We start from the raw sequence: 13,381 nt of genomic DNA, 5'->3' as shown, positions 1-13,381 counted from the left end.
CTCCACAACCTCTCTGGGCAGCCTGTTCCAGTGTTCAGTTACCCTCACTGTAAAGAAGTTTTTCCTCATATTTATGTGGAACCTCCTGTGTTCCAGCTTGCAGCCATTGCCCCTTGTCCTGTCAATGGATGTCACTGAGAAGAGCCTGGCTCCATCCTCATGATACTTGCCCTTCACATATTTATAAATATTAATGAGGTCACCCCTCAGTCTCCTCTTTTTCAAGCTAAAGAGACCCAGCTCCCTCAGCCTCTCCTCATAAGGGAGATGTTCCACCCCCTTAACCATCTTTGTGGCTCTGTGCTGGACTCTCTCTAGCAGTTCCCTGTCCTTCTTGAACTGAGGGTCCCAGAACTGGACACAATATTCCAGATGCGGCCTCACCAGGGCAGAGTAGAGGGGGAGGAGAACCTCTCTTGATCTACTAACCACACCCCTTCTAATACACCCCAGGATGCCATTGGCCTTCTTGGCCACAAGGGCACATTGCTGGCTCATGGTCATCCTGCTGTCCACTAGGACCCCCAGGTCCCTTTCCCCTACACTGCTCTCCAACAGGTCTGCCCCCAACTTGTACTGGTACATGGGGTTGTTCTTGCCCAGATGCAGGACTCTACACTTGCCCTTGTTATATTTCATTAAATTTCTCCCCGCCCAACTCTCCAGCCTGTCTAGGTCTCTCTGGATGGCAGCACAGCCTTCTGGTGTGTCAGCCACTCCTCCCAGTTTGGTGTCATCAGCGAACTTGCTGACAGTGCACTCTATTCCCTCATCCAAGTCATTAATGAATATACTGAATAGTACTGGTCCCAGTACCGACCCTTGAGGGACTCCGCTAGATACAGGCCTCCAACTGGACTCTGTCCCATTGACAACCACTCTCTGGCTTCTTTCCTTCAGCCAGTTCGCAATCCACCTCACTACCTGATCATCCAGACCACACTTCCTCAGTTTAGCTGCGAGGATGCTGTGGGAGACCGTGTCAAACGCTTTACTGAAATCGAGATAGACCACATCCACAGCTTTACCGTCATCTATCCAGCGGGTTACGTCCTCATGAAAGTCTATCAAGTTGGTTAAGCATGACTTCCCGTTGGTGAAGCCATGTTGACTGCCCCTAATGATCCTCCTATCCTTGATGTGCCTAGAGACAGCACCAAGGACAAGTTGTTGATTGCTGCCCTCTGATCTGCCTCTGGAACTGCTCTTGTAAATGCTCCTCTACTCATTTCAGCCAGAGTAAACCAGGTTCATTAAAGGTGCTGACCAAGTCCTCGCTACTGATTTGTCTTGGTGGGGTTGTGTGAGGATGGCCAAGCCTTGGCTACAAAACTGTGCCAGCACAAGCCTATTGCATGGATGCAGATGTTTTAGCAAACATCCATGGTCATGGCACAGTTGGTATTGTCACTGGGGTTAGTTACACCATCCCGTAGGGAAGAATCAGGCTCCCACAGCTGACCTGAAGCACTTTGGCAATACAGTATACAGGTATTTCTGTCCTGACGGAGCACACATTTTGTTTTATTGGTGCTTTTGTATTTATGAGGTAGACACACCCATTCATTCACACCCACACAGAAGTCACGTGTGTCATAAACATCTGGATTAGGTAGCTAGATAGGATCAATTCTTTCATCCCGCTATGACATAATTTCATTCATGTAATGTGGCCCTCCCTGAATAATAGATGTGGCGATATGTTTTATAGTAAACAGATTTCTGTCCTTTCCTTTCTGCAGGTATGATATTGAGAAATGGTTGAGCAAAACCAAATAACTTTAACTGGTAGGAGAAGATGTGCTAAATTATCCTGGACTAATTATTAGGTAATATAATCAAATATCAAAACAGATTTCTAAATGTCAGGAATAGTGAGAAGGAAGAAATACCATTCATACCAACCCTCCAGCTAGAATCAGTCTTATATATTGCCTTTGTGTCCTGAACTGAGCTTTCCGACTACTGATTTATATGAAGACAAACCCTCTCGTGACTATATCTGTTCCTGCTAACCAAGAGACAAGGTTAAGAAATGTGAGTTATATCAAATGGAGTTTGCAGTTTTAGCCACTATTATATAAAACAACTGGTGTATCACTTTAATAAATAAATACATGCCAACTGAGGGCAAAACACGTTCTTTCATCATCTTCAAGTTTTCCTACACAAATTCAGAAGATAAATGATATGAGAGATCTGCTTTGGGAGGGGCAAACACATAAAACCAGCCTGCTATTGTGAGATTTCTGACATACGTTAAGGCATGAAATAAAAATCAATGTAATTGTGTTGGTATTACCCTGCATAGCAAAACCCTTATTTCACCATGAATAAGCCTTTTTGCTTATTTTATCTTTTGTAGCTTGTGAGCTACTTTGAGACAAAATACTTCCTTTTATTTGATTAAAAACTTTCACATGAAAATGGTTATGCATTGGACAGCATAATTTATACAATCTATTTTGTGAATAAGCCCTAGCGATGGATTAAACATGAATTCTCAGATTATTGCTGTGACCCTTATTCCCGGGCACTTATAAATAAATATAGTCCCCTGTGTCTTTACTAAACCTTTTAAAAGTACATTTGTATGCAAATCTGTGAAAAGTCATGTGGCAATGTCACCCTTAGCACTGCACAAGCTGTGCAGTACCATAGCGGGCCATGGAACAGTCTGACAGCTGATGTACTGGAAGCTCCAGGCCATTTTCAGTGGGGACATTTAAAATTAGAGAGCATAAAAAGATGGACTATGAAGTACAGAGGACAATTTTGCCATATTCAAGAGATGGACTGGATAACCTTCTAGGCCTTCCTATTAGTATCTTCTACTGATATACACCATATTCTCATAGTCATTTGCTAACTCTTACTAATATTGCCTCAGTGGTAAAATGAGCGATACTCTGATCCAGAAAATGCAGGTGTCTGCTATGTGCCACAGGAACGGTTAGTAGCTACCAGCTGAACGCTAGTGTGTAAAGGTTAGGGGTGACCATGCTGGAGGGTAACAGGGTTGTGACTGACTCACTGCTACTTCAACCAACACCACCTGGCTTTCAGTTGAACTGCAGCAACAGAATTAACTTAAGATATAGGCTTGTCTTACAGGTCGATGTAGTTTATCTGCACCACAGAACTGTAATGCAAAATCACTTTATAGCAATTTTATTGTTCTAATAGACTATTATAGCATGAGGCTATTGTAAATAACACTAAGAGTTAACTGAAATGAGGCTTTTTCAGTTATGAAGACATAATGTCTTTGAATGAGGTACCATATGCCAGATTTGCTGCTCTTTTCCTAATGCAGATCAATAAAGCATTTGAATACTGGATTCTTTTATCTGAAATGAGACAAGGAACCTTTCAGGCCACACAATAAAAATAATTAAAAATCATGTATATTAGACATTTGAGCAAATATATTCAGCCCAACTCTTTTTGACAAAACATTTTTTCTTCCACTGGAAATTAAAAGAGATTTCAAAAGAGAGTCCGTTTCAACAAATTTCTAGGATAAAAAAGGCCTGCCCCCTTTATTAGCCTGTATGATGACACCCAGCCAAGCATCATGTTGTCTGTGAGACCACAGGATGATGGCACTCACCAGATAATTAACTGGTCAATATATTGTTTTAACCTGATAAGAGTTCAGTATGCAGTTAACATCAGTACCAACATCAGGATCTGGCTTTTCAGATCTACAGCAAATGGCCTTTGCACAGCAGGCATAACTGGCAATGATTGTAGACTGTAGTCCACATTTTTCTGTGAACTTCATAGCTGTTGTGATAAAATGAGAGAAAATAAGTTCCTGAGTCCAAGTCTATGTCCTGTGTGGGAAGTGTGCCTATTTTTTTAGTGCTCTCCTCAGCCCGCCTGTTCTCTGCCATAATCAGCCCATCCTAAACAATCTGCACCTCATCATAGTTCCTCTTGACCTATTCTTCTCCTCCTCCTCTTTCACACCTGTACATGCCCCTTCTCTCTGGCTCCTGCAAACCTCTCCACTATCTCTCATCCCAGAATTCATCCTATTGTCATATTCCAGGTGCCAAGGGATACAAGCCATCTGTACCATCATCCATCACAGTGATAACTGTCTATTCAAAAAGAATAAATGCAGAGAAAATCCCTTGGCCCTTGCAGTGCACAGTGAAACATCATCAGCATAGCCCAGTTCCTCATGGACGTATCTTAGCTCTTAAAAACTCTACTGAGAGTATGCAAATATATTGCTTTTAGAACCTTAGGAATTAACCAAATGTTGTCAGGTTTTCTCAGGAAGAGCAGGAGGTGTGTCCCTGAATATGGCCTTCTGCCAAATGTGAAAGTCCCCATTCAAAATATAGAGCTGCTGGGGCTTTCACCTCTTGGCTGAAATATTTGTAATGGATTCAATAGAATGCATTTCTCCTTGTTTCCTCCTCACAAACTCCCTGAAGGGGAAAAAGAAGTCTGAAATAGAAATATGTGCTACTAGGGCTAAATTAAAACTGACAAAGTTATAAGCAACTGAAAGCAAAGCATTACAAGGGGAAACTTAACTACAAATTTCACATAAAGTACAGTGAGGTTACTATATCTTCCATGTAAAACAGCATCTTGATCCCTTTGCAGTCAGAACAGTATTAAATAAATCTTTGTTTCCTTAGTGTATAAGCAAAGATGTCTAGTTATGAGACGTCTTCCAATTGACGTAAAAACCTAGATAGGCTCCACCTGATACACCGAAGAAATTTTGAGAAGTACAAATATGTCCGATACAGAGTGAAGTGTCAGACATTTAATGAGAAGTGGTGGCAAGCATAATTAACTCACTTCACACTCAGAATTATTTTAAAGGATGTTAGAAACATTCTTAATACTGAGTAAGTATGTATTTATGACAGTGGTTAAAAGTCCACAACTCTTTAGAAAACATACTGGCCAGAAAAATACTGTGGGATTATTATGGTTATGACCAAATAAATTGAAACATTCACAGCTAATGTTGACATCAAATAGCTGAGCATAGCAGGAAGCTGCCATCGGTAATTTACATATTCACTTCTAATTGTGCATGTGCATCATAAAGATAGTTCATATTTGCATTTGCTGCCTCTGAACCAAGTAATTTTCCAGTGGCATATACTCACTTTCACTGCAGGTAACTTTCATTAGTGGTAATTAAAGGACAATTTTTACTGCATTATGCTACAAGAAACAGTAAGTGGTTGCTGAGATTAATTAGTATCTAAACTAAGTTTGAGACATGTAATCAATCTCATAGGCACAATAGATTGTTCCTGTTACGTAATGAAAAGTAACAGGAAAGAAACCCCCTGTTTATTCTGAATAGCCAGTGCTTACCCTTTAAATTCCGCTGGATTGCACTAAATGGCCTGAGTTATTTTTAAATGTTCCCAACAGAGAATAGCCTTAGTCTACGTGTAATGACTTTTTACCCTCATTATCTGCACAGTCTGTGTTTGGGCTCTGACTGGGACAATACCAAGGAGGATGTCAATGTTATCTTCACATGGAAACGATTTTCTAGTAGACAACTGCATCTGAGGGCTGCTGTGCATCAAATCCCGTTCCTTTTGCCTTCAATACCTATAGAAGATATGCCTTTTCAAATGCTGCTGAACCCCATAGATTCAATATTGCTTCCACCTGAAGCTTTACTGTTTCACTGAGAGCTGGAACAGACCCAATAACTCTAATGTGTTTTTACTTGCTGAAAAAAAAACCTATTAAGCTGTGCCTTATTTTGCCATCCAAATATTGTGCTGAGAAATATTATCACTACAGAATTGCTGTCAAATATTTATTTTTATTGGGAAAATAGTACTCTTTCTGTAGTAGCATGATGTTATCATTTAATTATTTTTTCTTTTCTGCTTTAAAATGGAAAGCTGCAATTCAATGAAGTATATATTTAAATGCAAAACAGGCATACAATTAATCAGTACAGAATACAAATGCTTTTAATCATCTGCATCAAAAACACTGTGGGTCTTAGAAAAACACCAATCTTTTAAGTAGAAAGAATTTAAAAGTAATTCCTGTCCATGCTTACATTTCCTCAAATACAATCAAAAATTGCAATTGTGCAATTAAATTATCTTCACAATGATATATTCTTTTAAGGCTTTGCATTATGCTAAGCAGATTTTGATGAGTCTTTGATTTCTTTTCACTGAGCATAAAAAGGGACATACATAAATAATCTCAATTGATAAAAAAATTTTAAAATCGATAGAGATAGATCGAATGTTAGCTCTGAAACACTGAGAACTGAAACACAGATGTTTACTGCTTCCTGGTTTTTACCAATCCAATTAATGTACAGAAGCTTAATACTGAAGATAGGAAATAAACTAGGCTAGAGATTGCAGTTAGGTATAGACATGAGCATGGACTACTCAATTTTGAGGTGCATATAAACTAGATGATGGTATTATTACAGTCAACTCTCCATTATCTGGGATCACGGGAGAACAGAAAATCCTGGATAGGACACCAGCCACTTCAGTTCTGTATATAGTAAATATAGTCCAGAAGAGCTTATTAACTCTGTGTTCAGCACCAGCCAGTGGTCTCAAGTCATCATTTGCAGTGTTGCATGAATTTGCAAAGCCATCTTAGGCTCTACATCTCAAAGAAGCAGTTATATTCCTGAAGACCCTGCAAATAATGTCTGAGCCAATAAGCCCCACTAAGCCTAGGGTAGCTCAATAGGTATATGCATTCACTGTGGAAGAGTTTTGTTTGTGTTATTCTCACAGCCTTTATCAAGCGGTGCAAAACAGAACAGAAACGGTGCTAATGGTGTTTTCAGACTTCAAAACATTTCTCAGGACCTTGAGCAGTGTTTTTTCCTGCTAGGGACACTCACTCCAAAGAGCTAAGTGAGTACGACATTGCTGACATGGGGCATCCACCTTTCAGTACCTGCTTTCAAGTCAGGGACATAGGAGACTTGCCATTGGATCTGCTATATTCCCTTTCACTGCTAATTATCCAAATACTTTTTTCCTGGGCAAGGCATCTCTCTGCTTCTGACCAGAAGCTCTATGCAGGGTGAAAAACCTTTCCCAGGGAAAGTTTTATTGCATATATAGATATCAAAGAAAGCCTTCCATTTTAAAGGATTGGCATCCTCCAACAAACAGCTATTTCATCAGGAAATTCCAGCCTGCCCTCTAATGAGAGGGCCAAACCTGCATGGGTCTATTCAGAAAGCTGACTTTCACTCAGTGCCTACCCATTGCAACAGGATTGATTCTTTTCATATTTAAACTACCCTCTCAAAGCCATTAAATAATAGAAGGCCAAAAAACATTTGCTAATAAAAAGGACTCCTGCCAGAAATACACCTCCTGCTTTAAGTGGTTGCTTTAAAGTCAGCCCTTCCTCAAAATGTTTTTATAAGAAAATAGTTTAGCTTCACTTGTTACTGGTGTAAGAAGCAAGCCATCTTGTCATTTGTCACACAATAGCCACGTTACCTGGTTTAGGTCCAGGAAGAAAGAAACGGGCTTTCATGAGGTTCTGCATATGTATGGCTGCATCACCAGGGTCTAGATCCTCCGCTTTTCCCATGCTCTTAGGGCAGTGGATGCCTCCTCTGCCTTGACAGTATTTTGAGGGATTAAGAAGATAAACCTACCTTGTGAGGGGCAGCTGGAAGAGACTGCAGCAGAAGGGACCTAGATTGGGAGCTGGGAACAGAAAACATGGGAGGAATTCTTTGATGCAGTGAAAATGTAAAGGCAAAGTCAGGAGGCAACCTGGTGGCCAGGGGCTGAGCTGAAGAAGATGACAAAATGAAGACCAAACTGAAAGAGGCCAAAGGAACAGGGGATCCAGAGGAGCATGGGAGGGGAACAACTGAGATGACAGATTGAGAAAAGGTTAGTGGAGGTGAGGGAAAAGGAAGGACTGTTGACAGCAGGGCACTGCTGAGGAGCGAAGATAAGCACACAGCAGGGATGAAGAGGAGAGAGTTTTATGAAAAATGAGGTTGAGACAGAAGGCAAATCCTGCAAGTGAAAATATATTAGAGGAGAAAGGTCATGTCAAAATACAGTAAAACTATTTATTTTTGTGCCACTCCTATCTTGTGCATTCTTGAAGCCACAATTTTGAATCTTATTATTTTTGTGTTCTCCAGCAGCTCAGGCTGCCTAGCAATGCCTGGCTGGCGTGTGCTGGCTCTGCCACACAGAGCTCGCTGGCTGCCTAGCAACTGGCACAGGGGTGCAATGGGGTCCCTGGACCAGGCTCAGGGATGCAGCCCTACCCCAAACACCCCTGCTCCTGTGGCGAGGCACTAGGGAGCATCTCCAGTTGTTACAGCTGTGATGAAAACCTTAAAAATATTAAATGGAAAAAAGGGCATGTGGAGGTGCCTACGAGAGCGCAGAGAGCCTGACAAATGGTCTCTGAGAAGTGGGAAGAGCCCCATTCTGCAATATTCAGACACCCCGTGATGATAACTGAAATATCTGAAATAATTATTCTGGTTCTTAAGTAAGGCTCTGTGGGCTAGATTTAAAGCACAGGAAGGGAAACCAACACAGCTATGTAGCTTCTTGGGCGGCTGCTTCTAATTTGGTGTAGGAAATACCAAAAAGGTGACTTTTGCTCACAGAAGAAAAAAAAAGAATATAGCATTAAGTATTCACACAAGATTGTCCCAGTACAGCCACACTTTTGTAAATACATCACTGTAGTCAACAAAAATTTCCTTACAAGAACATGAGACTTGGTATTCGGCAGTAGAGCTGACGTGGCTGATCTGAACAGCCCCTATGTCCTCTGTGCTTCCAGCTGCCCCTTAAATCCCTCATCTCCCTTTCCATTGCAGTCAAAAGGGCTTGTGCAGCTAAACAACTGAATCAGAAATTGATCCTGCTGAGAAACAGTCCAACAAAAAATAAAAGGCTATTTTGCAATCAACACTACCGAAGCAAGTAATGTTCCCAAGGGAAAAACAAAGACACTTGTCAATCCATGGCCTAGAAAATGGAATAGATGGCTACAGAGCTACACAAATTACAGTGCAGGAGAAGTTGCTTTGATGCTGCTACTTTGATGCTGTTCTAAACAGGTGCATTTAGAATATAGTCACATTTTTTCTCTTCTTGTCAAAAATGGGCTATGTCCCAGAAGGACAGTATTGCCTGTGGGCATCATCATGCCCCACTGAGGAGGAGCAAATCTCAGACAGATAGCTGAGACACCCAGAGGTATACAAGCACATTTCACTCTGCATGGGATCTCAGTCAGGTGATCGTTTGAGTGGAGCTTGAAGAGCATTGTTACATTTTTTCCTCCACCAGCCCAGCTGCCCCAGCCAGGAAAATTTTCATTCCCAGCTCTCTTGCACGCTTGAAGTATCTCGAGTAAGTTAGTTAACTTTTCCTTCTAATCAGCAGTTTATTGTCTGGAGCAATGGGAAAGTGTGACTATTAAAAAAAAAACCAAAACACTACAACAGAATAAAATAGCTTCTAAAGAAAAACTCAATGAATGCAGTTCAGATGCACACTAGTGTCTTCAGCAAAGGTCAGCTCAAGTCCAAGGTTTATTAGCTCTGGCTCAGTGCTGGTTCTGCCAGATTTGGCTAGCACTTGCATAGCTACCCAAATGCCTCTGTGCTTTCAGACTTTGGAATTGATCGGTGTACATACCATACACACTCATGGAGCCAGCTTGGGTCTATTGCATCTGAGTCAATAAACCCTCCAAGAACCTCAGACAAGAGGAACACACTGAAAAGACACTCAAGTGACCCTGCAGAGAGTCATTCTGAAGGTAGGAGGGATAGCATGGGGCAGGAGCTAGTAAGGCCTGCTGACCAAATCGGTTGAGCATGCCCGCACCGCAATTCCCAGCCCATCTTGCATTGTGTGGCACTCGCAGCAATATTGCCGTGCTTGTATGGCACTAAGTTAAAAAGCCCTGCTGGAGTTGACTTAGCTCAGCGTGGAGCCAGTTTGGGTGTTTCTGTATCTCCCACAGGTCGATCCACCAGGCATCGGGACAGCGCCCGGCTGTGCCAGGAAGGCTGAAAAAGTGTCACAACGCAGGTGTCACAAGGTGGCGCTCGTTGACGCGGTCTTCCAAGGTCGTCTTGCGATGCGAGCACATTTTGGCGTGGAGTTGGTAGGTTTTTTGGTTTGTGCAAGGCCTTTTGGGTCGAGATCCGTTGGAGGGAAAGGGGCTGCAAGCCCTCCTGGAGCCTCTGCTCTACTGCCTGAGGTGGGTGCGTTTCCTGGGAGCCAGCACTGCCCCGCTCAGCTGCTCTCCAGCCATCTGCTTGTAGGACTAGGTTGCCCACCGAAGTGAAGCACAATCCGTTTAGCAAAACACACAGCACTGATTTTTCTCATACTGAAAAAAAGTTGATGTGCAAGGCCCCACACATCTGATGTCTCTTGGTACAGGGGCAGCAATAATATTTTAAGAAGAGCCGACAACAGTTGTGCTACATTTGAGGGTGTTAACAGCTTCCATGAAGTCAGTCTGTGATCTGTAGGCAATTACAGACTCATCCAAGCCAACGGGCGTTCAGCAATTTGCAGCTAGACTGAATAGAGAAATCAAATTTGTCTTTGTATCATGATAGCTGGAAACAAGGAGAAGCCAGTGGCCAGGATGGTTTCTGATCACACTTGCCCTGGGACACATTAAAAGCTTGTCTATATCTCAATACTGTTGCAGATCAAATTTAATTATTTTACATTAATAGGGTACTTGGAATCCAAAATAAATTGTTTTATTGGAAATTACATGCTATCCTAAAGAGAGTTATTGATGCCACTTTGGAAACAGTTCTGCCAAATGAATTAACCATCAGAAGACAGCAATATAGATGCATTTCTATCTCATAGCAAGTGCTGTGAATGTACCAGCTCCTTCCTCTGCTGTCCCAGACAGCACTCAAATACCTCTCTCAGCACCTGTCTAGTTATTCCCAGCCAGGGCGTGTTTTTTTGTAACTCCAGCTGCAAAGACCTTCCCAGGCCCAACGGTCTTTCCGAGGCTCCCTGACATTCATCCTCACTTCCACGGTTGTAGACCAAGATGCTGGACTTTGCTGATCTCAGAGGGTAAAGGAGATCTATTTTTCCTCTCTCCACCTTGACTTAGAGACATCAGCAGGTGTATCAAAGGATCCTGACCAGAACGGTTTTAAGTGTTGCAAACAGAAGATAAGACTCCAGAGGAAACGCAAAATACCATACGATGATGCAGAGATGAGGCAGTCTGCTTTTACTATGATGTGTTTGATTTTTTTCCAAAACGTGACTTTTCACCGCCGTGTGGGTTTCTCTGGGACAACTATTAAAATGCAACGACTAATACCTGTTGCATTTGTAACTGCGTACACACAGCACACAAAGCCAAGGCATGAATAACAGGCCTTGGGAACAGCTTCTTCTGGGCCTGTTACTCATTCCACAACCAGGTTTGGACATCCCAGCACAGAAGCCACCTGCTGTTACTGGCTTTTCTTCTGGTATGATCACAGAAACAGGATGTAGCTTACAAAAAAAGAAAACACATGCAAGAAAGATTGTACTAAATTATCACCAGAACCCTTATCTTCCATACCTTTGCAACAGAGGAGGCCCTGAACAATGAGTAACAACTGAGGTAAAACAGTGGCAGAAGTAATGTATTTACCTCAGCCAAATATTTAAGTTGTTACAAAACTAAACCCAGAAAAATGCTAATTGTCAATTATTACTTCTGGGCAGGCCTTCACAAAGACCTACACAGCTTAGATTCAGTTTATTTCTCCCTCCCCTTCGGGACAACCCCCTGGGAAGGGACTAATTATCATGATGCTCCTATCGTTTTACCAGTTTTGTTGTCATCTTACAAATTTCTAGCCTGACGGGAGCCGGATAACCAGCGCTTCCCTCCCAGAACCCTTTCGGCTTCTCCTGAAGAGAGGCGCTGCCTCTGGGCAGCACTGGTGCGGCTTTTTTTGAGGGCGGCGGGGGAAGGGCACAAGCGTCTCCCCTCTTCTCTAAGCGCCCAGAAGGCCGCTCCGCCAGCCCTGCTGCCGCCTTCCCGCCGCCCTCCGCAGCGGCCGGCCGGGGCAGGAGGCTCCCCGGAACCTCGCCATCTCCTCACGGCGGCCGCGCTCAGCACCCATGAGCAGCACCCGCCCCGCCCCAGCCCGCGCATGCGCCCTGCGCGGCGCAGCGCTGCCTACAGCTCCCGGCTCGCTTTGCAAAGCGGGGGTGGATTTTTCGCTCTTCCCCAGAGCGGTGGGGGAAGGATGGGTGGGGAAAGCGAGAGCTCACGAAAGCGAGGCGAGGAGGAATCCCACAATACCAGGCGGGTTGCGAGCCCGGCGCTGCCGCTGTCTCTTTAATGCAAGAGGAAGCGATGCGGCGGGGTGGAAAATGGCAGAGTTGCAGATGTTGCTAGAGGAGGAAATCCCTTCTGGCAAGCGGGCTCTGCTCGAGAGCTACCAGAACCTCACTCGAGTCGCTGACTACTGTGAAAACAACTACATCCAGGTGAGGGGCGGCGGGGCAGCGCACCGGGGCCGGCGGTGGGGCGGGGAGGCTCGGCTGGGCTCGTCTCTCCGGTGAGGGTGGGGGGGGCCGGAGCCGCCTGAGGGGCAGCGCGGCGCCCGGCTGCCCCCGTCGCGGCTCCCCGCCCCGCAGCCGTTCCCCCGGGTTTGCCTTTTCTTTCAACTTTTCCAGCCGAACGACCGGGCTTCCCTCCCCCCGCTCCGGAGGGGAAGGGAGGGGGTTATTATGTCAGTCCGGCTCGGAGGGTGTGTCTTTCCCCCCCTCCCCCCCCCCCCCCCCCCCCCCCCGTCTGTATTTATTTATTATGAGTCACAGCCCGGAGACCTCCCTGGGCTGGGGTGGGGGGTGAGTGGGGCGTGAGGGCCGGTAAGCCTCTCCGTTTGGCTGGCTCAGAGCCTGTATCTCAGGTTTCCCCCCTCGCTTCCCGGAGGCGCGGCTCCCTCCGGGGGCAGCTGGCGGGCCGCGGGGCGGCAGTTGGTGACGGTTGCTGAGGTGGGCAGCTCCGCGCGCTCTCCGCGCCTCACGTGGAGCGCGAGGCGCGGGTGGCGGCCGGCCCCTCCGCCGGAGCCGCGCCGGCAGCGCGGGGCCGCCATCCGCAGCGGCGCGGCGGGCGCTCGGGGAGCGGAAGGGGCCCCGCACACGAGTGACATCACGTCATGCGGTCATCGGAGGGGATCCGCCGTGGGAACCGCGCGCCGGGTCCTCCTGGGCGTGCGGCCCTCGGCGAGGAACCGCGTTCATGGCGTTGGGTCCGCGTCGCTGCCGCGAGCGGTTTGAGGGGGCAGGAAGCTGCCCATGTGCAAGCGCTGATGTGTGAGCGTGGGGTG

General features: G+C 45.1%; 1 protein-coding gene across 7 annotated transcripts in view; it reads left to right on the top strand.

The window, feature by feature from the left end:
* Positions 1 to 12,253: 12,253 nt before the first annotated feature.
* The window catches only part of ABI1 (abl interactor 1), an 83,910-nt gene continuing 82,782 nt past the window's right edge, over positions 12,254 to 13,381 (top strand). For 5 of the 7 annotated variants that reach the window (XM_068404437.1, XM_068404436.1, XM_068404433.1 and 2 more), the window contains exon 1: positions 12,327 to 12,536. In XM_068404437.1, coding sequence (XP_068260538.1) covers positions 12,420 to 12,536 — 117 coding nt within the window. In that variant the 5' untranslated portion in view covers positions 12,327 to 12,419. Of the gene's footprint in view, positions 12,537 to 13,381 lie in introns of all 7 variants that reach the window. The other 2 variants (XM_068404439.1, XM_068404438.1) reach the window with 1 other exon arrangement.

Source organism: Nyctibius grandis, chromosome 7 (assembly GCF_013368605.1).
Source record: "Nyctibius grandis isolate bNycGra1 chromosome 7, bNycGra1.pri, whole genome shotgun sequence".
Lineage (NCBI taxonomy): Eukaryota > Metazoa > Chordata > Aves > Nyctibiiformes > Nyctibiidae > Nyctibius > Nyctibius grandis.
This window is presented reverse-complemented; position numbering and strand designations above follow the sequence as displayed.